This window comes from Leuciscus leuciscus (genome assembly GCF_965113295.1).
Source record: "Leuciscus leuciscus genome assembly, chromosome: 1".
In the NCBI taxonomy this organism is placed as follows: Eukaryota; Metazoa; Chordata; class Actinopteri; order Cypriniformes; family Leuciscidae; genus Leuciscus; species Leuciscus leuciscus.
Window position 1 is genome coordinate 77,809,813 of NC_138725.1, and position 27,501 is coordinate 77,837,313.

The 27,501-nt window shown below is 37.6% G+C and overlaps 1 protein-coding gene across 4 annotated transcripts in view; it reads left to right on the forward strand.

Annotated features, from left to right (window-relative positions):
• The window catches only part of cep112 (centrosomal protein 112), a gene marked incomplete at its 3' end in the record, with an annotated part of 200,048 nt that extends 187,741 nt beyond the window's left edge, over positions 1 to 12,307 (forward strand). For 3 of the 4 annotated variants that reach the window (XM_082185304.1, XM_082185306.1, XM_082185307.1), the window contains 3 exons: positions 7,064 to 7,165; positions 10,501 to 10,565; positions 12,094 to 12,307. In XM_082185304.1, the coding sequence (XP_082041430.1) occupies positions 7,064 to 7,165; positions 10,501 to 10,565; positions 12,094 to 12,097 (171 nt within the window). Of the gene's footprint in view, positions 1 to 7,063; positions 7,166 to 10,500; positions 10,570 to 12,093 lie in introns of those variants that run through there. The other variant, XM_082185305.1, reaches the window with a different exon arrangement.
• Positions 12,308 to 27,501: the final 15,194 nt, after the last annotated feature.

The following is a 27,501-nucleotide window of genomic DNA, read 5'->3' on the forward strand; positions in this document are numbered from 1 at the left end:
TATCCAGAAATATTATATAATAAAGATATACTTGTATATTTGCTTGTGCTAAAGTGGAACTATTGCAAGATACAATTTAAATATCTTGCATTTAATGACTGATATTATACAGAGATCATACTATCCTTATTAATAGTGATATTAAAACACATTTTAGGCTTAATATTAGTGCATTGTGCAATAAAGAAGAACTCCAAATAAAGTTTAATTCTCAAGCGATATGTCAGTAAACACTGTTTGTTAATGGATTTGTAGTATACTTAGTATGAAATAAATGTATTTTAAATACATTTTGGTACAGGTTTGTTTCACTAGGACTTTTTTTCACTAGGGCAAGCAATCAAGCAGTTGAGATATGCTATATAATATATATATCGCACTATGTGAGTATATACTGTATGTATGTGAGTATAAAGTTGGCTATACTTATATCCAAGATTGTATAAAGAACAGAAATAGCATTTGCGAGCCATTTTACTTCTGTAATGTTCATAATACCCCTGTGTTCGTCACTAATTACTTAATCATAACTTAATTAGTCACTTAACTTCTTGACTGCAATGTATATCTTATTATAGTTTCTGAAATTAAATTAATTAAGGTAATCTGTGTCCTCAAATGTAATGAGTTAGCTTAACCTATAGGATTTGACTTTGTGTGTGATATTGTGAGTTATATCAATTATTTGAATGCAGTGTAAAGTTTAGTTGTGCATTAAGAAATATCCTAGTTTTTGTGGACTCGATTAAAATAAGTTCAGAGTACTCATAACTATTGTTTTTTATAAACTTAATTGAATTGAGGTAATCGGTGTCCTCAAATGAAATGAGTTAGCTTAACTTGTTGGGTTGTACAGGTTGTTTTATGCGGATAAAGTTGGTTCTACTAATAAATCCAAGATAATATACAGAATAAAAATAGCATTTGCAAGCCGTAATGTTCATACTAGTTCATACTAACCCTATAAATGGCAAAATAAAGCACAAAAGCTTTACAGACATGGCCACTATCCAGTGTCGTTGCATTGAAAAGTGCAGAATGAACATTCTTGCAAACTTCTCCCCAACTTATGTGTATTAAGTTGGCTATACTTATATATCCAAGATAGCATAAAGTACAGAAATAGCATTTGCAAGCCATTTTACTTCTGTAATGTTCATAATACCCCTATAAAGGCCAAAATAAAGCACAGAAGCTTGACACTATGCAGTGTTTTTGCATGGAAAAGTGCAGCATGAACATTCTTGAAAACTTCTCAGCAGCTTTGACATAATGGTGACATATTTCCATTTTGGGGTGAGCTGTGTCTAAGGTCAATTTTGATTTAATTTTGACTTCAACAAGGAATGTGTTCGCCCACCCCAGACCTCCAGACTTAAGAGCGCCTGTAAAGAACATCTACTCCCACCTCATAAACCCTCACATCTCGAACGCTGTGTTCGTGAGAGAGAGAGAGAGAGAGAGAGAGAGAGAGAGGTGGAAATAAAGGCCTGCTCTCTCTCTCTCTCTCTCTTCAGTGCACTGATATTGCCCCAGTTTATCTTCCAAGACATGTCTTTGTAATGCAATCCTCGGCATGCAAAAACAGCCCTCTTTTTGCCCAGACTTCAAACAGATGTTCCTCATCGGTGGCTCCGGGCTCCTCCACGCCTGCTTGGCATGAAGCGCGTGTGTTTCTGCGCAGTCTCGCTGGATGAGGCCGTTACACACACAAAGCCTCCCGAACAGTTAAGTTGCGGAGTCCTCCGAGAGCTTTCCTCCTGAGGTGTTATTTTCATATCAGGACGGATTTGACATGTTAGTTAAACAGGAGCGACTCGCTGCATGCGACGTGTGCTGACGACTGAGTGCTAATCTAGCGGATCTCACTTCTCAAGTCACCTTTATTCATACAGCGCTTTTTACAATACAGAGTGTTTCAAAGCAGCTTTACAGAGATAATAATGCAACAAAGTTTGTTTCCAGAAGAAAATAGCGTCACAGTCCAGCTTAAGTAAGTTCACTGATGTTTCAAACTTAGTCAAACCAAAATTTATTCAGACACCTTCAACATTTCTGACATTATCACAGTTTATTCGCTATAGTTTAGAAAATGGTACTAAAATATGACTCAGAATCAGTGGATATTTGACTGGTTGTGTCCATCCTTCTGTTAGACTGTCTCACACATGAATTATGTTGAATATCTGTCAGCTGTTAAATTTAACTACACAATTAGATAATACCAGTTTAGCTCAACCAATCACCAAGCAATGCTTCATTTTGTTCAGTCTGTGTGTAAAAAGGTCGAATTAGCAATTAAAGAAAAAACACTTCAGCAAAACATGATCAGCTCAAAGTGTCTGAATCATTTTTGGTCCCAAATTTGTATAAATGTTACTGGTAGTCACTGTATGAAGAGTTTTTGGGTATAATATGTCATGTAATTTCCTATTATCTCTGTAAAGCCGCTTTGAATACGAGCTATATTGGTAAAAGCGCTGTATAAATGAAGCTATCGTTGTCCAAACGAACTTCGAACAAACGAAAAATGTCAGATTGCACCAATAAAATGAGTTGCAAATGCTTTTTCTGGTTGACTTTAATACTGTATTGTATAAACAAATTCAAATAATGTACTACATACATACTGAATATTATTATTTTTCCAGTGAGAGGGACATTAGATTTGGCTTTACATGTCCACTATGCCTGAACCTCAGATCTGCTCCACTCAAGAGCGAGCGCACCGTAGCGTAAGTGCCGTCATTATCCATTAGCTTCCCATTACGGCACCGGTGCTACTCCACTAGAGAGGCACTTCATAAATCATACTTCTGCCTCATAACTTCATAAAGAGTCTCTTCCAACCTCTAATTTCTGCTCTGCCTCTTGAAAACACTCCTTTTTCAGTTGTTGCGAGCTATTCAGAGAGCTTCGTTCTCGCACTCTTGACTCCAGAAACGCCAGTTTTGAGATGCAAAAGTGTTTTTTGAGCAGTGCAGGTTTTTGATGTACCCTTGTGAATCTGTCACTTTGCTGTTTTTCTTTTTTCTTTTGAATGCTTGTGCACTCTTTCCCCTCCCCTCCACCCCTTCATTAGCATACATCAAGCTCCTGACGACATGACAAAGTTTATTTGAACGTTGAAAGTGCCGAGGTCTTGCTGCTTTCAGCTGGCAGCTGTCAAAAACCCATCCTGCATCGCGCACGCACAATATAAAGACTATATATAGATGAAATAGTGTCGTTTTAAGTGAGAATGGTGTGGAAAAGAGACTGCCGCTCAGTCTTCAAAATAAAGATTGGTTTATGAAACAACAAAGAACACTTTGGAAATGAAGGAAATGGTTCATTAATCATATTGTTCAGTTGTGAAATCTGGAAGCTTTTATATGCGGTTCATTAGTTGCTGGAAGAAGATCAGAAATAAAGCACAAATCCTTCTCCTCAACGTGACCCAGTGTTTCAGCTGTGATTGTACGGGCCTGTCAGAATTTATTGAGAAAGAAAACCTGTTTAAATTCGGAGTGATTACGTCCCAGGAATATACCGAGTGTCTGTGTACTTCATGCCACGGTCGAGAATGTGTGAAGGAATAGTGTACTCAGAAATAATATGGCGGGTGAAATGCGTACAATCCATACGATGATTTTGAACACCACTGACTTTCATTGTATTAGCAAAAACATTTCTTCAGAATTCTGAAAGTGTGTAAATTTTATGAAATTGAGATGTATACATAATCTGGAAGCTGAATAAATTTGATTTCCATTGATGTGTGGTTTGTTAGGATAGGACAATATTTGGTCGAGATATGACTATTTGAAAATCTGGAATCTGAGGGTGCAAAAAAATCTAAACATTGAGAAAATCTCCTTTAAAGTTGTGCATTTATGTTGGCGATTGTGCTGCATTCACTCACACAAATACATGTTTTATATATTTACGGTAGGAAATTTACAAAATATCTTCATGGAACATGATCTTTACTTATATCCTCATGATTTGTGGCATAAAAGAAAAATCGATAATTTTAACCCATACAATGTATTGTTGGCTATTGCCACAAATATACCCGTGCGACTCGTGACTGGATTTGTGATCCAGGGTCACATATAGGTTTGGAATGATATGATGACATAATTTCCATTTTTCCAACTAATCTTGGAAGCTTGTTTCCTCCACAGAATACAAAATAAAAAAGGTAATTGTGACTCAGAATTGTGTGACATAAGATGCAATTGCGAGTTATAAAGTTAAAATTGTGAGATATATAGTTGCAATTGAGTGATATAAAGTCAAAATTGCGTGATACATAGTTGCAATTGTGTGTTATAAAGTCAGAATTGTGAGATATAGTTGCAATTGAGTGATATAAAGTCAAAATTGCGTGATACATAGTTGCAATTGTGTGATATAAAGTCAGAATTATGTGATATATAGTTGCAATTGTGTGATATAAAGTCAGAATTGCGTGATGTAAAGTTGCAATTGCATGTTATAAAGTCAAAATTACGTGATATAAAGTTGCAATTGTGTTATAAAGTCAGAATTGCGTGATATATAGTTGCAATTGCGTGATAGAGTCAAAATTGCGAGATATATAGTTGCAGTTGTGTTATAAAGTCAGAATTGTGTGATATATAGTTGCAATTGCGTGATAGTCAAAATTGCGAGATATGTAGTTGCAATTGTGTTATAAAGTCAGAATTGCGTGATATATAGTTGCAATTGTGTGTTATAAAGTCAGAATTGCGAGATATATAGTTGCAATTGTGTGTTATAAAGTCAAAATTGTGTGATATTTAGTTGCAATTGTGTGTTATAAAGTCAAAATTGCGTGTAAGATTAACGTCAATCAGATTTTATGTTCAATGTTTGCGTAAATTCAAATACGGAAAAAAGATCGATTCGTGACTTTTGAGAATCGATATCGAATCGACCACAAAAAAAAAAAACGATTAATCGAAAAAATAATAGTCTAGTCAGCTAAGAGACACTCGGAGTTGTCTCAATATCCAGTGCTGTAATTCTTGTGGGTTGAATTCACACAGACATAAGTAATAAGAAATAAGCTAATTGATTGGCACGTCATGTCAAATGAAGAGGAGGGCAGCAAATGGGGATGATTGGGTAAATGGCAAAGGCCTGGTCTACAAAAAAAGAACAGAGAAGCTGTGTTCAGATAATGTACACTCTTCCTCTTTGAAGTGGCTTCCAATCCTTTCATTGTACCCTGAAAGATTAATTATAGAAAGCCAGAACAATCAGTTAAATCCACAACAGGAAAATTATTTTAGGAAAGGCAATCATCTTTCTTGTTGCGCCTCTGTTCCCCTCAAACAAGGCAAATATTAAGACGTTTTTAACTTAATATGGTGGACAGAGCCCGTTTAAGACCATCAGAGATCAAAGCCAGACGAGCCAAAGTTGGAGTCAAGACCCAGATCCGTTAAGACCTAAACCCAGACCACTTAAGACCAAGACTAGAAACCGTCTTACATTCTCACAATCACTAAACTAAACACGTCTAAAAACCAGCATAGATTAGCCCAATAGTACAGTACAAAACGTTTTGTCCTAACCAGCCTCTGCCCACGTGCTCTTCTGATTGGCTATCACATATGCAGTCATTTGTGTAATCGTGTGAACCGCACCAAAAGACTTATACAGTATATCAGTTTGGTTTGGTTCAGAGAATAATTTTTTTTCCGATCATTAATTTCACACGTCTAGTAAAGTTATGTGGTTTTGTTGTTCTTTTTTCTTGATTTAATCCATAAGAATGGGAGTGAATTGTGACAACATGCCCCACTGGTGGAGTACATTGTACAATTTATCTGATCTAATAAAAAAAATATGCTCGACAAACTAAAATATGTTCTCAATACTTTTTATATAAAATAATGGCATTTTTTAATAATTAAAACAAAGAAAAATTTAGTTTGACAACAAACACAACCGCAAAACACAGCTATACAACATAGTTCAAAACATAATAATAATTAATCATTTCTGAACATTGACTCTCAGGGCCCTATCTTGCACCCAGCGCAATTGACTTTGTACACTGACGCATGTATCATTCCTATTCCAATAGGAATAATAGGAATTATAATAGGAAAATATATTAGGAATAGGAATCGCCGTTATAATAGGAATCCGCTATAGAACAAGCGCGCCTGCTCTTAAAGGGAATGTGAGATGACGCTCTGATTGGTTTATTTCACGTTACGCCCAAACCACACCTATGAGTAATGAAGCTACTTCAGACCAACCCATTTTAGATTTGTGTCGGGCGCAAGAGTCAATTATCCCGCCGGGAAAATAGCAACAGTGCCCAAGACACGCCCACTAAGTTACTTGCGATTCGCGTTTGATACTTGCGTTTCAGATCGTTAAAATAGGGCCCTCTGTCTTTATTCACCTTTTTTTCAATAGAATTCATGAAAGTATAGAATAGAATATCAATAGTTCTAATAGAGGCTCATTGTAACGCAGTGTGACAACATGCCCCGCCTGCACAACTGGGGTTTACACCCGGCGAGTGTTTCTGCTGGTTAGATCCGCGTTAAAGATCTATCTCAACTGTTAAATAACAGATTGGAGATTAAAATAATATCAGATTTGTCTAATTTTAACAGAGATGAAAGTAAGACATTTACTTTTGCTATGGTTATGTAAATGTTCAGTGATATCTTTCAAAGATTTCTGAATTTTGGCACAATGTTTTCTCTATATAGTGTTGATCTGGCAACTAGTAAATACACTAAGTTTTGTCATGTTGGCATGTGTGGAAGTGTTTAAAACAAGTTTGTTACATCTAGCCCTGCTTACCTCTACAATTGTAGCACTAACCATGATTTGTTAATTCCTCAGTTTGTTGACAAAAAGTATCTCTACTTGAGTACGTTCATACAACATACATGTGTGTAGTTTGTACTTGGTAGACAGGCGGTCTTAGTTTGCGGTACTCTTGCCACAGCTATGGTTCATTGAGGACTTACCACAGTGTTTGACAGCCTGATGGAGCCATTATTACAGGGCATGTTTTAAACTCTTCCCATCTCTCCTGGTGTAGATCACACATGTCCATCAGGAGTGTGAGGTGAAGATTAAAGGCCTGATGCCGGCGGAGCTACAGCAGGAGCTGAACGACACCATCACCTCGCTGAAGTCACAGGTGATCAAACTAATACACACACCGCAACAGCTCCCACTGGACACACATACACAAATGTATGTTGAGGGTTTACATTTATTTCGTATGGCAGGTCAGAAAAATAGGGAAGCTTGTTTCCACCACGGAATAAGATAATTGCGACTTTTTATCTCACAATTGCGAGTTTACATCGTGCAATTTTGACTTTATTTCTCAGATTTGTGTGATATAAACTCACAATTTCGTGTTATAAAGTCAGAATTGCGAGATATAAACTCACAGTCAGTTATAAAGTCAGAGTCTGACTTTTTTTCTCAGAATTGCATGTTTATATTTCACAAATCTGATTTTATAACACGCAATTCTGACTTTATATCTCACAATTGTGAGAAAAAAGTTGCAGTTACCTTTTTTATTTTTTATTCTGTGGTGGAAACAAGCTTCCGTGGAAAAACCACCAGCACAGACACATCTGGACATTGCATAGTTTCATATACATGGACTCGATCTCAACCGATTCATAAACACACCTGGATCACTGATGTATAGACAGGATGATGTGCATTATAAGACGGATAATGGCATGGTTTCTTCAGCAAATGCATTTTTATCTCACGTTTTTTAGCGCCACTCACCCGCAATTTAATTTCCGAACTGCCATGATACATGCATTAAACCAACGCAACAGAAAGTCACGTTTAATTGTTTCGGAGAAAATTTAGTATTCGCCAGTCACTGAACATTTCAGTTTTAAACTGCCTTGAAACGTGAAAACATCACCTGTAGTGTTTCTGAAGAGCATTTTTGAAGCCCAAAGTGGGCGGAGCCGGCCGTCGCCATCTCGGCGGCGCGTCACTCCCGGATAAACCGAAAATGTGCAGCGAGGCGGATTAGCTGAGGTGACGTGACGCTAACAGACCACAGACAAACGGCTAGTAGTGAAGCAGTCGCAATCCACCTGTCACTCAAGTGGCCACGCCCTTAACTATGCAGAACTTTAAGGCTCAATATAATCTAAACGGATGAATTATAAAAATATTCACCCCCCTCACAGTCGTCATGAAGGGCAAAATTAGCTTTATAGACCAAAACTACTTTTTGCACCAGACTGTAAACATGTTTTTTCTGATGTAAAGGTGGGCATTTTAACATGGGGGTCTATGGGATTGACTCTCTTTTGCAGCCGGTCTCTCGTGGCCAGTCGATGAACCGCAGTTTAAGTCACTTCCGTGTTGATTCAAGTGACAGACACGAAGTTTGCCGCTTGGTTTTATAGCCTCCAAAGCCAATATTAAAAGTAATTAATTCATATAGACCAGACGTTGTTGATGTACAGAATACATTTTACTGCAGAACTTGTACACAGGTTTTTAGCTCTGACTGTGAAGTCCTGCACATGCGATCCGTCCACTTCGGTGTCTCACGTGCGATCGCAGCATCAGCTAATAATGCCGAGCAGTCAGACCTCACGTCTTTGAACTCAAGTGGCTCTTGTTTATTTGATTTCTTGGGAAGGGGGGGGGAACAAGTGCTGCGAGTTCCTCCATAGACATGGATCTAATTTGGCCCATGAGGCTTTGAAGTCTCCGGTCCAGTTCATCTCCTCATGTGCAATTACACCCGCCAGCCACATTAATACAGGCTTCAAGGGCTCCGGCCAGGATCTTATTAGGTACAGTCGGCCTTGTTCTACACGAGTCTGTGGCGAGAGCATTTTTGTTAAACATTTCAAATCTAAACAATAGCTCCTTTTTTGTCAGGCTCGGTCCGGGCCCCTCAAACAACATTTCCAGATCACAGTTCAAAGACCCCGGCGCACGCCTCTGAATAGCTCTGGCCAGATTCCTCTGGATTCGCAGACACAGCTCTGTGATCTGATATGTTTATGCGTTGTAATTGGTGACCAGCGTGGCCTCCGATGTCCTTGAATATTTCGAGCATTGCACATTTGCAGTGCATTATTTTAACAAAACCAGCGGCAGTTGAGGAATCTTAACCATAGCATTTTGCAAGGATGGTAACATTAGATTTGCTTTGAGGTTTGCTCTGTTTCTGTGTATCTTTGTTTTCCTGGAAAATCGGCGCAGAACAATGCACATTCTTTTCAGACTCGTACAAACTTTAAGAAAAGACTGATTCACCCAAGTGTATTTGGTTACTGTAATGGCGAACATGTTTGTTACACACTATTGTTACATTTTAGCAAAAGGTCAAAGTAACTTAGACTTTAAAGGGGTTGCAAAAATTCTTGAGGTTTGATTATAGTGTACGTCAAGTTTACAATAATTGTGACTAGTGTTGGGGAAAGTTACTTTAAAAATAATGAATCACAGTATTGCGTTACTCCCTAAAAAGTAATTCATTGAGTTAAATAGTTACTTTTTATCTAAAGTAATGTGTTACGTTACTTTATCTCCTCTGCGCTGGGCTTGCCTGTTTGTTATTTTGTTTTTTAATTTCTATTCTTGGCAAATATAAAGGCCACTTCACACCTAAAGTGAACTGAATAATCCTCAGGCTGAAGGAACTGCAGATTCACTCATGTACAGTAGAGGGCGCTGCTCAAACAAACCTTTCAGCTGTGCTGTGATTCTGAACCACAGAAGAACAGGACGCAGGACAAGAAAGTTCAACCTAAGTCTATAGATATAGAAAGACGGTTCACTGTTATTACTTATGAATTGGAGAAACTGCAACGCGCAATATAACGGAAATAAGTCCCGCCTTCTAAAGTGAATGAGCCAATCACTGATTGGCAAAGTCATTCTCCCGTGAGAAACTCCGTTCCCATAGAAACCTGAGACTCGCTCTTATGACTGCTCATGCGCACTGACTCGTCTAGCCTGAAAAATACGTATAAAATGCATAAATAGTATAAAAAACAACATTTACGGGCCAGATTTTGTTGCTGATTTGAAATATGTTATTTAATTGTGACAAACGCACGCAGTTTTTGAGATGTCAGGATTCCCCCATTCAGATACACAGGACTTGGTCTTGTATGCTGCAAAGATGGCCGCCAAGTGAACAGACTCTCCTTGAAAGGGACTTCGGTGAAATAATTACTTCAGCAATAAATAAAAATAAAGGGTTAGGGTAGGATAATTTATGGATGTATTTATGCATAATTTACTGTTGTTACTACGGTAACTACATGTAACATATGTAACAAGGACACTGTAAAATAAAGTGTTACCGGGTTTGGTTTGGTTGAGGGTTAGTTGTATGTAAATATGCATAATTAGTAGTTATTGCTATAGTAACTACATGTAAAATATGTAACAATGACACTGTAAAATAAAGAGTTACCGTAAATACACTTTCCCCCACTAAGCTCGAGGGGTGTTTGTGTGCAGGTGAACTTTCTGCAGAAGAGAGCGTCAGTGTTACAGGAGCAGCTCGACGCTGGACACGTCAGGAGGTGAGGCTGGAGATATACACACACACTCATGACCCAGTCCACTAATATGAGGCGCTCCAGTGTTTCCACACACTCTGCTGTGGTGTTCGGGTACGGTTTAGTTACTGGGGTCCAATCAGAGTTTGTTTTTACATGCTGTTAAAAGGTCAGACAAAGTGAACCTGTGCAACCTGATGCCAAGATGTGGCCTATAACAGCCTGGAGATTAAAGCACTAAATATGAGTGGAATCACTTCAATAAAGGAAAATACAGGAATGTGCAGCGCAAGCCTCTCATATCGGCTATTAAATTATCATGAGAACGTTAGAATTGTGTGATTTGTCAAATCGGTGGCTAAAGCATTATCGGTTATCGGTACCGGCCAAAATTGTCAAATCGGTGGCTAAAGCATTATCGGTTATCGGTACCGGCCAAAATTCTCAAATCGGTGGCTAAAGCATTATCGGTTATCGGCCAAAATTGTCATATCGGTGGCTAAAGCATTATCGGTTATCGGTATCGGCCAAAATGGTCATATTTTGGCTAAATACAGGCGTAAGTCCAAGACATTTAGAAATTGCCTCTGAAACCTGTATTTGGTAGATTTCCCCCACACTTACTTTCTTGTGTTGCACTTTATTAACTCTCAGTGACGTTGAAATAAAGGCTGAAAGTGTTAAGGAGAGACAGTCTCAATGCCTGATGTATTCGCCTCAATGCCTGATGTGTAGCACTGACCCCAGGACAGTTACGGGAATCACTCATGTGTTTATTCTGACGTCAGATCCGACCGGGAACTCACTATTTAAGATTGTTCTTTCTTTATTTTGATTCCAAAGACCAATGCTATTGTTTTGCATTTTTCACATTTTCAATCCCTCCCCAACTAACCCAGAACAAACTCCCTTAGATAATGCTAATTAACAGTAATGGTACAAAACATGTTTAGTAAAATAATAATAATAGCAATAAAAAAATGCAATAGTTAAATAAATAATGTTCAAGTGATTTGAGCAGAATAACATTAAAATCCCGCACACTATTAATACTTGCAAACGAGTATCAACGTTTTATTAGCAACGTTTCGGTCTCATGAATATATACGTATATGTAATTTATTAATTATTATATTTATACTGTATGTCATATTTTTTGCATTGATTATGTTGACTATTTAAATCAAGAAATATTCAGAAACAGACTATATTATATCTATATTTAGTATTTCCATCAACTATATCAGTATTTATTTCTTTATTTTTACACACAAAAAAATCTTTGGATGGAAACTTGACTATAATGAGCTTATGAAGAGTTTGTGTTTTATGTGTGAAACTGAGGCTTGATTTGTGTCCACTTCTGCCATGTGTTCTGCACAAGACGTCAGGGCTTGCATGAAAAAGAGTTTGCAGCGCTTAAATTTGATGTTTGATAAACTAGTTAAAAAAACATGTTTCATTTTATTTCTCATAATCACGATCCCCATGTCTCTCTCTCTCTCTCTCTCTCTCTGTCTCTCTCACTCTCTCTCTCTCTCTCACCACATAGGTAGTGGATGATATTAGGCCATTAACATGTCCTCACTGGAGCCGTCCTCATCCTCGCTCACTCGCGCTGCTTTCACGCTGATCTCGTCTGATGTGCCACATTTACAGCCATATTTATGTACCTGCTCATTTTTATTTATTTCATTTTTTTGTTGTTGAATTGTTTTTATTACAGGTATTCTCATCATTATTATTAAATGGTTTGTTAAATTCCAGACTTTGCGTTGTTGTCATTTTCCTGTTGGTGAAGTGTGTGATTTCTCTATGCTTCTAGTGGAACTAAATGGAATTGCACAAAATAATGAGCATTAATCCCCCGTTATACTTAAAGCCGAAGCGAAGAACGAACTGATGCGACATTTCAAACAAAATCAGGCCTAAACGAAATTCGTTTGGAGTTTGTTTTGGGAGTTCAAAACTTTTTTTTTTTTTTTTTGCAAGAGATTCATGAATGAAAGTATTAATACTGTTTGTAATGTATTTTTAGATATTTTAAAATTAAAGTTTATCTTTATCTGCTGTTGAAAATTTTTTAATTCTTATTTTTTTATGGAATATTGCTGTATTTATTATGAGTGATTTATCCGTGCACGTTGATAATCAATGTTCATGTGAAGGATGTTAATTAATAATGATTTGATGTCATCATTTATTGATTACAGATAGGTTTGAGATGATATCGACACAGCGAAAACGTTTTTATGAGAATGTCACTGGTGTTAACAAACATTTCTGAAATATTCATGAAATATGATGAAATTATAAAATTTAAAATAACAACCGAACAGTATTGTCATGAAAATAATACAAACTTACCATCGGCTAATATGTGAGAGAGGAAAGAATATTGTTGAAAAGATTGTGCTGCTTGATTATTAGGTTATGGGCATTCATTTCAAAATCAGTCTTAAATTCAGTGTGAAATTCTAGTTCTTATGAACTATTTTGAAAATATGAAACTTTTGGCCGATACCGATAACCGATAATTCTTTATATTTGAAAGCCGATAATCGATATATTGGCCGATAAATCTAAATCCAAATTTTTATATAATTTTTATATAAGAGCCTGATTACAAAAACAAAAGTCTCACCATTAAAGGGATAGTTCACTTTGAAATTAATTTTTGGTTTGTTTTAGCTTACCTCAAGGGCATCCAAGATGTAGGTGTCTTTTTTTCCGCAGTAGTTTCAATTTTGATATTTTTAGGTCAAACCGTTCTTGTCTGTCAGTCATATAATGCAGGTCTATGGTCATTATCTCAAAGAGCATGCACAGAGTCCAAATTAAAACAATTCCCCGTCGTCCAAATTAAACAATTCCCCATCGTAAGTACACATTGATGGCCTAAGACACGAAACGAGCGGTTTGTGTGAGAAAACGAACAGTATTTATATCGTTTTTACCTCTTATACGCAGCCATGTCGAAGTGATCTGATCTGACGTGTACGCAGACTGGTGCATAGATATATATACACTAGATGTCGCCTTGTCTACGGCAGTTCATTGGAACGAATGTCTTTAAGGCGACATCTAGTGTGTATATATCTATGCACCAGTCTGCGTACACGTCAGATCAGATCACTTCGACATGGCTGCGTATAAGAGGTAAAAACGATATAAATACTGTTCGTTTTCTCACACAAACCGCTCGTTTCGTGTCTTAGGCCATCAATGTGTACTTACTACTGCGGAAAAAAAGACACCTACCTGTACATCTTGGATGCCCTTGAGGTAAGCTAAAACATACCAAAAATGTATTTCAAAGTGAACTATCCCTTTAAAATCCATGTCCCAAACACACAATTATAATAATGTTCTCATTATAATTTTATGTAGCCGATATTACAGACTGTTGCACTTTACTGTATTTTCCTTTATTGAAGTGATTCCAATCATATTTCAAGCAATTCAAAACCATCATGTTGAACAGTGCGCATCTGAAGAGTCTCAGCTGAAGGAAATAATACATTATTTATCGACTTTAATATATCGGACAAATGTTCTTATCAGGCCGATTACGAAAACATTAAAAATGAACGAATTTCGGCCGATACCGATATTGTGGCCGAAATATCGTGCATAAACTCATTTGAGACATTAACTGTCTTGAAAGAAGCAGACTGGATCCTCTAAAGAAAAGCTTCATGAACACCAGAAACACTGATGAGAAGACGAATCAGAAGAAATAAAATATATAAACGTTATTTATCCCTAAGGGGAGATTTAGATGTTACAGCGGCATAAACGCAAATATTACACTTAAGAAGACAAAAAACATATTGCAACTATGTATTCCGAAGATAAATGATGTAGGGAGACCAAAAAACAACAACATTAAATATACATGAAAAAAAAGTTTAATAAAAAAAATTAAAAAATCTAAATATAAGGATAAATATACGACTCATGTCAAATGGGCAAAATAAACTAAACTTTCGGTGGTAAATGATCTAAAGAATCTCCAACGTCAGTGAGAAACGTTCTACACGCCAAAAACATCCATGAGAAATGCAGCAAAAAGCATGAGATGAAACTTCAGCTGAAGATCTTAATAACCTGACTGCTAGAAAGCAGAATATAAATCCAGTTAGTCACACTTTCCTAGTCATTGACATTGTATTCAAGAAGAATCAAGAGGTTTCGGCAAAGGTTGTATCGCCATTTTGAATGAATGTTTGTACTTTATTAGCTTATACATCTAATACTGGTACTGAACGTCTTAATGCAAGCCTTCTGTTTTTTCATGCATTTTCCAAAAATAAAAACACCCTGGACGAATAGCCAGTCAAGTTGATGATATATCAACCCCTAACCTCTTGCAACGAGCCATACAAAAGCCAACTATTAATGTTAAAGTCAAGGTAATACGCTGAACGGTTTCTAATGAACTCGTATTCGAACCGTCTAATAATTTGGATCTTTCTCTATAGCATTTAAATTAAAATTTCACTACATGGGTCCCCAAGCGCAAACCTTTGTGTCTCTCTCTTGAATCGACACGGAAGTGACTCAAACTGCAGTTCATCGACTGGCCACTAGAGACAGGCTGCAGAAGAGAGGCAATCCCATAGACCCCCATGTTAAAATGCCCAACTTTACAGCAGAAAAAAAACATGTTTACAGTCTGGTACTAAAAGTGGTTTTGGTCTATAAAGCTAACTTTGCCCTTCATGACGACTGTGAGGGGGGTGAATATTTTTACAACTCATCCGTTTAAATTATATTAAGCCTTAAAGTTGTGCATAATTCAGGGCGTGGCCACTTCAGTGACAGGTGGATTGCGGCTGCTTCACTACTAGCCGTTTGTCTGCGGTCTGTTAGCGTTTGCTAATCCTATATTTTTTATATAGTCTCCCAGACAGCAACATAGTGTCGGCCCAGATCCGGCCCACGTTTGGCCCGTGTGGAATCCACTTGTACCGGATGTGGGCCGAAACTATGTTGCTGTCTGGGTCATCATGATAGCGTGATTCCCAGTCAACAACATACTCTATGATACGCCTTGAAATGCCTTCTCTTTTGCTGCCTTCTGTTGGGATGCTTGTCAGGAAAACCGCAGAACTTTGAAAGAAAGAAAGAAAGAAAGAAAGAAAGAAAGAAAGAAAGAAAGAAAGCCTCTTCCCGGACGATGTTTTGAAGTGTCTGTGTCTGCATTGGAGATTACAATCTTCAACACATCTACCCACTCACATTCCTCCGGTCCGCGATCTGATCTGCTTTTTCCAAAGGTAACACAACCCCGCCGGATCTGCATTTGATGTGCAGGTTTTACCGCTGGAGCAGAATATGGGCGAATGCTGGAAAGACCTTGGAGGAGTTGTGGTTGGAAACCCTTCTCGTCAACAACCTGTCTCTCTCTCTCTCTCTGTGTGTGAATCGGGAGCTGGGTCTTTCGCTTTGATTTCCACCTTTATTTATATAGCGCCTTTTCACAATACAGAGTGTTTCAAAGCAGCTTTACAGAGATAACAGGAAAATAATGTGACAAAGTTTGTTTCCAGAAGTAAATAGCGTCACAGTCCAGCTTAAGTAAGTTCAGTGATGGTTCATTTTAGGTTTGGCACATTGTAAACATTGTTACATTGGTAACATTGTTAACTCTTAACTCTTTCCCCGCCATTGACGGAATTTCCCGGCTTTCCGTTCTTCCACTGTTATACTCTAGGGGGCGCTATTACACATCTACTGAAAGAGCGCTGAATCTCCTGATCAAAACACAGGAGAAGAAGACGCAGAAACAAGCGATAGCATATGTGGTCATATGCATATGTATAACACAATCATCAACATTAAACAGCGTGCAAATCAAAACTGCGTAATGTTACTGAATGAAATGTGGACCCAGAAAGGGTTAATGACTGTGATCAGTGGTGTTGATGGACTCGATCGACTCCTTCTGTGTTTTAATCATCGTTATGAATATAATCCAGACGTAGACTTTGACAAAAAACATGAATTTTCTCAGCTTTTTGCTCAAAATATTGCTTTTTTATGGCACTTACCCACATAAAAACATGAATTTCTCAGCTTTTTGCTCAAAATGTTGCTTTTTTATGAAACTTACCCACATAAAAACATGAATTTCTCAGCTTTTTGCTCAAAATGTTGCTTTTTTATGAAACTTACATAAAAACCACATAAAAACATGATTTTCTCAGCTTTTTGCTCAAAATATTGCTTTTTTATGAAACTTACCCACATAAAAACATGATTTTCTCAGCTTTTTGCTCAAACTGTTGCTTTTTATGAAACTTACGTAAAAAACACATAAAAACATGATTTTCTCAGCTTTTTGCTCAAAATATTGCTTTTATATGAAACTTACCCACATTTATGAAACTTACCCACAAGTGTTGATAAAGAAAAATGAATAAAGCTAGAATAAAATGTTTTTTTCTTTTTTTTTTTAAGTCTGTTCTTTCTTTTGATAAATTGCATGTTCAGATATTCATACAACAAAATATTCCGGGAACTGCAAAAATTTTGTGAAGATGATCAAAAACATCTATTTCATATAGAAACATTGAACTTTTTCCAGACTTTTTTTTTTTTTTTTTTTTTTTTTTTAAACCATATTCACAAAACGTTTGTGGCCCCCAGAATGTTTTATTGTATGAATATCTGAGCATATCAAAAGAAAGAACAGACCCTCTGATTTTAAACAAAAATGATTCCAGCTTCACACATTCTTCTTTATCAACACTTGAATGTAAGTTTAATAAAAATTCAACATTTTGAGCAAAAAGCTGAGAATTTTTATTTTATTTATTTTTTTATTATTTTTCGTCTGGATCAGATTCAGAATGATGATTAAAACACAGAAGGAGTCGATCGAGTCCATCGACACCCTCAAATTAACCCTTTCTGGGTCGACACTTCATTCAGTAACATCACGCATTTATTCTGCTGTGATGTTGAGTTTTACAGCAATGCTTCTATCGCTTGTTTCTGCTTCTTCTTCGCATGTGTTTTGATCAGGAAACTGAGTTATGTTTCAGTAGATGTGTAATAGTGCCCCCTACAGTATAACAGTGAAAACACCGATTGAAGGAAAACACCGTCAATGAAAGAGTTAAATAAGAAAACAAATAATGTGCTGCAAACCTGCAACTTCAAATCTGCGTCAAGCTCGACGAGTTTCAAAAACGTTGAAATGTACAAAAGTTGTTTAAATTGGTTGGATAAACAAAAACATTACATCATTTCATAACACTTTTTAAAAATTATTATAATTGAATAAAATTAATTTAGCATATATTGAATATTAAATATTAAATTTATTTTAAATGAATATTAAATTTGTTGCATGAAAGATAAAAGTAGTATAGGTTTGAAAAACAACATGATGACAGAATTATGACAGAATGTTCAGTATTGGGTGAAATATTTCTTCAAGCTTATGTGAGATATTAGTTTATCTTACATATCTAATAACTCAGTAACACTTTACAATAAGGTTAATTAGTTAAGGTTCATTAGTTAATATTACTTAATGTTTTAACTAATATGAACTAACAATGAGCAATTTGTTACAGTATTTATTAATATTTGTTCATATTAGTTCATATAAATCCAGCTGTTCATTGGTTGTTCATGTTAGTTCACAGTGTATTAACTAATGCTAACAAACACAACCTTTGATTTTGATAACGTATTTATAAATGTTGAAATTAATATTAACTAGATTAATAAATGCTGTTCATTCTTAGTTCGTGTTAACTAGTGTAGTTATTAATCTTACTGTAACAGCTCTCACTATAAAAACAAGGGATTGTAAAAGTAATTATTGACAGAGGCATTTACTCTTCTCTCTCTATCGCTTCCTCTCGTGTGTTTCTGTTCCGCACAGATCTCCGATACAGTGGGATATCCATTCAACAATAACACGGGATCTCTCCGTTACGCTCCGATCTTGTCCATCCACATATTTAACTCCACACGACTCCACAGTGGATCCAGACTCAGGACAAAACCAAAGCTATTCTCAGCCTTATCAATATTTCTCATCTTTGGAGTATTGGGAGGATCAAAGGCTTTCCCACACGCTCCGGTCTGTCTCTGTCTTATCTGCGGATCAGTAGTGTGTGTGTGTGTGTGTGTGTGTGTGTGTGTGTGTGTGTGTGTGTGTGTGTGTGTGTGTGTGTGTGTGTGTGTGTGTGTGTGTGCCATGACCTCATAAAGCAGATTACAGCCTGTGGAATATCCCGTATATCCCGGCACTGGAACAGGAGCGGCCGGTTGAGTTTCCAGACCTGTGTTGATATTATGTAAAACTAGCTTTGGTCAAAGTTAGGATTAGTGTTTGGAAAGCCAGTCTAATGCTGTGATATCAGAACGATGGTGTTTATGGAGATGAAAAACACTAGTGGGATTTCTGCTGCCGGGAAGCTCCTACTTGTTATTTGGGAAGCCGTAATTACAATGTGTGGCGGTCAAAAGTGATCGAATTTTTATTTCAATGAATGAATGTACTATATTTTAGTTTGATAATGTTTTTTTATATATAACTTGTATTTTTAGGGGATTTTATGGAACTAAATTATATTTACGCTGTATTTATAATCCATTTATTCACCTTTTTTTAGCATAGACCTGAAAATTACCACTGTGGTATTTTTCTGATGTTAGAGGACATATCTTAGGGAAAAATAAGCTCAAAGTTGTATTTCTGAGTATTTCTGCATTCAAATGGCTGTGAATCAGTAGCAGACGCTAAAATGCCGGCTAAAATAGACTGGAGTTGTGACGTAGTAACTCCACTGGGCGGGGCCCGCCCGGTCGCCCGCCCGCCCGCTCAGGTTCTGAGGAGTAGAGAAGACGATGGCGGATCAATACCTATGTGCGGTAGCGGGTTGCAATGCTAAGAGGAGAGATATTGGTATTAGCTTTCATGCTTTACCAAAACATGTTGCTGTGAGAGATGAATGGATTGCGTTCCAGGGTTCCAGACTGCGACCATTTTTTGAGAATGTGCGAGTTAAAATTTTATGTGGTCGCATTTGTGCGAGTGCATGGTCATGTACTACTCAGTTAAATTCACGCATGGATTTTCCTGCATTGAACTTGTTTTAGCGCCCGCCAAAGTGAATTTTTGTCCCGCCAAAGTCTTATTTGATCGGTGAGTAATCAGGGTGTCCGCGCGGTAGTAAAAGTAGTAAAAATAATCTACCAAAATTAAGGCCCTTGAAAGGTAGTAAAAGGTAACAAACGCAATTTGACTTGGTAGTAAATTTTTCATCACCACCTCAATATATGAGTTTCCATTTTTTTGCTTAATATTTGTGTCTCCATATATTTTAACTTCATCTAGCATAATTAAAATATATATATACGGTGCTAACAGGACCTGACGGGCTCGACATTAACGCTTGTCCGGGACAAGTGGATTTTTTGAAGGGACAAGTAAAAGAGAATTTTACTTGCCCGACCGGACAAGTAGCCTAATTAAACGTCAATAACAAAAAATGTATAAATAACTAGGGAATCACTAAAATGAGAGAATGATTCTGATTGTATTTATATTTATTGTAAGTTGCGATCGATAGTGGATGTATTAGGCTACTGACGGTAACAAGGTTGCGCTGTTGAGGCTCGCGCAGCCTCTCGAGGAGAAATCCAAACAAATGTAAACTCAGTTTAAACTCAGTTAACAACAAAACGTTACTGCCAGTGCCAAAATTCAAAATGTGTTTTAATATTTTTAACATATGATACAGTTTAGCAACCTCACACGACGAGTGCTGTTTTCTTGAGTACCATCACGACACGAAAATGTGACTTTGCTTTTGATACAACAGTTCAATAAACAGTTCAAATTAAGTTACTTACATTTTAGACACAATATTGACTGTTTTTGTTCTGTTTCAGCAGCAAAAATAGTTCCAAACAAATATCACAGCAGAACCGTAACGCATCTCACAGCAACACTTAAAGGACAAGTTCGGTATTTTACACTTAAAGCCCTGTTTACAGATCGTATCTGATGAAATAGAACGGTTAAGATTAAAATTTGGACACATGCTGCTGTCCCGAGAATTTTAGGTTTATTTCGCTTCCCCCCACCACCCCCACAATGGTTGTCTATATGCACTGGAAGATTCCGTCCTAAAAACACATTAAACTTTCGTTTACAAAGACGTGAAACTCACCGAGTGGTCAGGGGGTGTTCACTGATATGTTCCATCAAAAATCGCTGAAAAAGATGCATTCCAACAGGTTTTATCGTAGTTTTTGTCCAACTCCATTGACTTAATAGGACGTGCTGTGAGACCGCAGCACCTTTACGATATTACTCCGCCGCTTCTTCTTCTGCTTCTTCTGTGTATTCAATGAAATGCCCGTGGTTTGCTTGCAATTGGCAAAGGTGCATTATCGCCACCAACTGGGCTGGAGTGTCTATTATTCAAGCTCTCAACGGAAGAATCACGGGTGTGACGCGTTTGGCAAAATAGGTCCACAAAAGCGAAATAAACCTAAAATTCTCGAGACAGGAGCATGTGTCCAAATTTTAATCTTAACCGTTCTATTTCATCAGATACGATCTGTAAACAGGGCTTTAAGTGTAAAATACCGAACTTGTCCTTTAACCGTGTTTCATTACTGAATGATTCAGCGTTTTGAACGAATTGGCTGAGTCAAAGATTCAATGTCCCATTCATAAACATGTCTCATTCTTGAATGAATCAGTTGTTTGAACGAATCGTTTGAATGAATGACTCAATGACTCGCTCATTAAGACGGTCGCCTGACGCCTCCTACTGGCGGTTTACTTTCATGTTTAAAAGTATCATTCTTTCCAACGTTTCTTATTTGTATATTCAAAAATATTTTAAACGATCTCATATTCATAACATTATTTAATGCAGTTGTAAATTTTCAGTGTAAATGATTTAATTTGATCAGCCCTTCCTAGGGTAACAACAGCCCTATATTATCTTATTAGGCTATTCCAATTTAATCTATTGATAACATTTAAAACTAAAGATTAAGCATACATTGAATAAGATTTGGGGGTGGGGGTGGTGGTGGTCCTTTAAAGGTGCAGATATGACAATATGCAGATTTAAATATATCAGAGCTGATTTAACACAGATGAGGATATTTCTTCTGAATAAATTATATTTACAGCACACACACACACACACCAAAAACATTCCGGACAAGCAACTTTTTTACTCGGACAAGTGAATGACAGATTTACTTGTCCAGAGGACAAGCACATGAAAAGGCTTAATGTCGAGCCCTGAGTGAGTCGGAGTTGATAGCAATGACAAAGTGCCAAGGTTATTATTCACCTTATTAGGGCTAAGGGCTATGTTAGGTTAGGATAACTCAAGGGCTAGGGTTAAGATAAGGACAACTGAAACTCAACTCGACACTACAAAAAAAACATAATTGACAATGACAATAGGCCTACTTAATGATAACAATTAAACATTAGTGTACCTAATATGTATGATGGGTGTGACAGTGTCACACTTATACCTTATAGTAAGTAGTAAGTGGTGCTTTACATACCCCGCCCACCCCACCACACCCCCAAAAAAAGGGCTGCTGCTTGATGTCGTAGTAAAAATATTGTGGAGGTGGTAAAAAAGGTAGTAAAAGGTAGTAAATTCATCTCTATGATTCCTGCATATACCTTGGTAATGTAGATGAACTGCTGCGCTTGTTTAAATGAAAGAACGAGCAGAGAGAGAGACCCGGACGCGCGCTCTCTGTCTTCGGAGCCAGGCGAAAGTGTAAACAAGCCAACGGCTCCGCCCACAACGCAGAGGCGAATTGCTAATGAGCTACTGCCGCTCTGCTGAAGCGAAGTCCCAGAAAACGGCACAGGTTTTGTGATTTTGGCTAAAAACGGCATAATCATCATTTAAAGACCACTGAGAATGTTTAAAAATAGCTCAAAATATGATCGTAGTGGGACTTTAAGCTGTGGTAAATCTTGAATGTTTTAAAGCTCAGACTGAAGTTTGATCTCTTTTCAAAGACGACACATTGCGAATTATTGCTGAAGTGAAAAAAAGTTTTAAAAAGTGAACTTAAAAAAATGTTACAGAATTTTATTATGAAAAATGCACAAAAATACTATTTTAAATTTGAAGAGGGACGTTAGCTAGAGGAGAGATGTCATAGACAACGACTAACGTTAGAATTATATTCTCTTGAATTTTGATATGGCCGACACACGACCAAAGAGACGACGTTCTGATGAACAAATAGCAAAGAAGAGGGAAAAGGAGAGCGAAGTCCTGAATTTACATCGGAAAAGCACGGAAGGGATGGGGAGGGGACGGTATGAGGAGGAGGGAGGGTCGAGCTAGCCTCCGTTTTGTTTGACAATACTTCGAACGTCAACAAGAAGTGGCGTCACCCAACATCACTTAGAGCTCCTTTAAAAAATTAGTTTCGCTGCAGTACCAGAAGTCTCCACTAGGTGAAATTCGTCTCCCACCGTCAGAATGATGGTGTTTATGGAGATGAACGCATGTAAGTGGGATACTAGTGGGAAACTAACTAATGGAATTTCTGCTGGATGCAAACATATGGGTTCTGCATGTCATTTTTCAAAACAAAAAAAATCATAATATGTTTGCAGATGTTTAGGAAACACTAATAAAATAATGTGTTGGCTCAACAAAAAAAATATTAACGCAACAGTTTGCATAAATTTTTTTGAGTTACGACAACTTTGAGTGAATTAACGTTCAACCAGCAAGCTACATTTAATTAAAGGAACTTAATCATTTGTAAACTCACATTTTTAAGTTGATTACTCAAAAAAATTATTTTGTTGTGGCCCTGGAACGAATGAATCTCATAATCTCAACAGCTATCATAGCACATGCTAACATAACTTATTTAACATGAATATATATATATATATATATATATATATATATATATATATATATATTGTATTTTTAATGAAGTAGTAAGATATGACTTGACACTGCACAGTCATTACTTATTGAATCAATGTAGTGTTTACCTTCATGTAGCTACTTCAACATTACAGAAACTCTTTTAAATGTCAAACATAACAAACATAACTTCACTAAAAACAAATCAAATAACACTTAATTTCAACATTTATTCATTATTCAAATAATGTTTGCGAGTTAAAAAGTGTCACGGGAGGTTGCAGGAAGGCTGATAAAGATCCAGATATATTTCCAACACCAAGTTTTAATAATAATAATAATTCAAATAGAGGCAGGAGCAATACACACTAAACATATACGTGACCGCATAACACACATAGGAAAAGGAGGAGCTTAAATACACAGTGATAATGAGGAGATAACCAACAGCTGTGATTATCTGATGAGTTTCCATGACAACTGATGACTGGCGGGAAACACATGTGACTGATGAAAACCGACTGAAGGTCCATGAAAACAAGCTAACTGAACATAACTGTGACAAAAGGTTTAATTAAAACAATAAATTAGCATTTTTAACTTGCAACCATGCATTTATTTCAGTTGTGGTAACAGGTGCCCTGAATTACTTTTTAGAGAGCATGCTAAGTTCACATATTTGTTTTCTCTTAAAACAATGTTATGGTTTTTCTACTTTTAAATATACATTGTGTGTTTTTGTTTTGATCTGTGTGACTCCGCCCACTGCCAGTTCAGCCAATAATTTCAACACCTCGGGTTGCCAGTTAGTGGAAAACGCAGCGTATTGCAGCCATGGAAACCAGTGAACGAACTGGGTCAGAGATCGCAGATTATACCCAACCTAAAAAGCCTCGGCACCCGTCTAAAAAAGTCTATGTCCAGATTCATATAAAAACATGGATAAAGCAAGTCTCCTCTCCTTCCATTGTCAATCGCAACTGTTCCTGTTGCGTGTCCTCAATCTGGCAACCCGAGCGATGGCTGGGGAATTACTCTCTCCAATACTGTCAGTTTGGAGGCGCAGTACACATTTCATCCACTAGCTGTCAATACTTAATTATTCACTGTTGTGATGGGTTGAAACCAGGTTGAAATGCCTTTGCGAATGATAAGATATGTAGGGCGGGGTTTGATTTTGTCCGTGGGAAATTTGATTGAATGGTTGTGGTTTGCTTCTGGTCAATGTCATGTGAGTGACAGGTGAAAGCCCCGCCCTCACGCCAGTAAACACATCATCAGAGAAGAGAAGAGATGTAGATACCCATGAAGACAGCAAAAGATCAGGGTAAAACATAACGTCATCCATTATCTGGCTCAGGCGATTAAATAAAACAAGCAAACAGAAGTGTGTGATGGCATGTTTCTGTTGGATCTGAACCAAATATGATCTAAGATAATGAACTATTCATGCATTCTCTTTATAGTTAAATATTGTTCATGCATCCCTCAACATCAGTTCATCAGCCTCTTTATTACAGAATAATATAGTTATGAAACTTTCATTTAAACTGAGTTTTTATAATCACCATCCAGGTTTTCAGTTATGGTCATTTAACAGCAGAAAGGAGAAACTACACCAGTGTTTCTTCTGGGTGGTTGCTATGGTTTTCTGGGTGGTTGCTATGGTGTTGCTAGGCGGTTGCTAGGGTGTTTTGGGTGGTTGCTAGGCAGCTGCTAGGGTGTTCTGGGTGGTTACTATGGTGTTGCTAGGTGGTTGCTTGGGTATTCTGGGTGGTTGCTATGGTGTTGCTTTGCGGTTGCTAGGATATTCTGGGTGGTTGCTAGGCGGTTGCTAGGGTGTTCAGGGTGGTTGCTAGAGTGTTGCTAGGCAGTTGCTATGGTGTTCTGGGTGGTTGCTAGGGTATTTTGGGTGGTTGCTATGGTGTTACTAGGTGGTTGGTAGTTGTCAAAGATGGTTACTATGGAGTTTTTAAAATCTTTAATAACAAGTGCCTTTAGTACGGTAATGGTAATGAGGATACGTACACTAATGAGGATAAAGCGGTTTGGAGAATGGATGGATGGACACCTTTATTCTCTCTGTCTATAACACAGATGTATTTATAGTTGAACTGAATGCAATTACGTGAACCAAAAGACTGAAGCCACCGAATATTAGAGAGTTAACTAGATCCTAATAGGAAAGTCATTTATCTCTTCTTGATGAATGTGTGGCACCTACGCTTATAATTCTCTTACATACTCTTTTAGTCATGAGGTGAGTTTGATGGACTGAACATGATGAGACTGTGTGTGAGCAAGAGTCTACAAAAGAACTATTAAAATTGGGCTATAAGTCTGAGTTTGATCCATGATTGAATTGATTTACTCAAATATTACAAAACTGCATGTGACTCACTAAAAAGTGTGAAAGTGATCAATCGCACCAGTCTCATGCTAACACACAATGGAGGGCTCATAATGGTAGTCTTCGACTTGCATGGACCATATTTAGGAGATTAATTTGATTCTTAACTTGAGCATTTGGCCTACTCTTAAAGGGATTTTTGTTAAATAATACATTAAATTTCGGTTTGTTTTTCACCAAACCCTATTGTAGACTCACAGAACATGTGGAATATACGACACGTGTCACATGGGATCATTCTGTTACACTCATAGACTGTATAAAACAGTGTTTGTAGTGTCCGTGACGTCACCTGTAGTGTTTCTGAAGAGCATTTATGAAGCCCAAAGTGGGCGGAGCCGGCCGTCGCCATCTTGGATAAACCGAAAATGTGCAGCGAGGCGGATTAGCTGAGGTGACGTGACGCTAACAGACGAACGGCTAGCAGTGACATCAGCGGCAATCCACCTGTCACTCAAGTGGCCACGCCCTTAATTATGCAGAACTTTAAGGCTTAATATAATTTAAACGGATGAGTTATAAAAAAAAATCATCGCCCTCACAGTCGTCATGAAGGGCAAAATTAGCTTTATAGACTAAACACACTTTTTGCACCAGACTGTAAACATGTTTCTTTCTGCTGTAAAGTTGGGCATTTTAACATGGGGGTCTATGGGATTGACTTTCTTTTGCAGCCGGTCTCTCGTGGCCAGTCGATGAACTGCAGTTTAAGTCACTTCTGTGAGCGGAGCATTTTTTTAAAGCAGCACTCAGTAGCTTCGGGACTTCTTCGCTGTATTCTCGCTTTCTGCTCGCAGGTTTCTCTCTAGAGCTCCCCCCACAGCTTCGGAATAGATATTTGACAACACTGTTGTAAAAACTCGTTGGCGATTCTCAGACACCAGAGGCTATAGATCAACGACATCAAAGCAGATGGGACATTCTTTAAAACGTCTTCTTCATTCGGGTTCGGACAGCGTGAGGGAGCGCAATAATGACAGCATTTTAGCAGATTTCTTTTGGCCGTAAAGCAATTGTTTACATCGCGAGACCTGATATCACGCGAGACTTCCTGACGCAGCGGCCGCCGGCCCGCCGGCTCAAAGTTGCAAGTGCGTATTTTCCGCTCACGGGCACCAGGGGGGTGCGAAACGACCACCATTCCCGAAATAAGTAATATAACCATTCCAATGACTCCGAAACTGTTCAGTTAAGGTAAAAAAAGTTACTTAGTTCACCTTTAAAGTGACGTGAAGTAATTTGTGCTCTGCATCTCACCCATCCAATTACACACACACACACACACACACACACACACACACACACACACACACACACACACACACACAGTAGTGAGTATTGATATTGAGCGCTGTTCATTCACTTACAGTTCCTGCTGGTACTGAGACTCGAACCTGCGACCTGTCCGACTGTCTAACCATTAGGCCATTCCTAAAAAAATTATCCTTTTGTGGTCCATAAAAGAAAGAACTGCATAATGACATTAGAACAACACCAGGATGAGTAAATTATGGGTTCATTTAAATTTTATGGTGAACAATCGCTTTAAAAATAGAGCAAATGCACAAGTTAAGAATCAACGTGAAGATAGGGATCGAGAGCTTCGTGTGTTTGGGCTGATGGTGTGATTCAA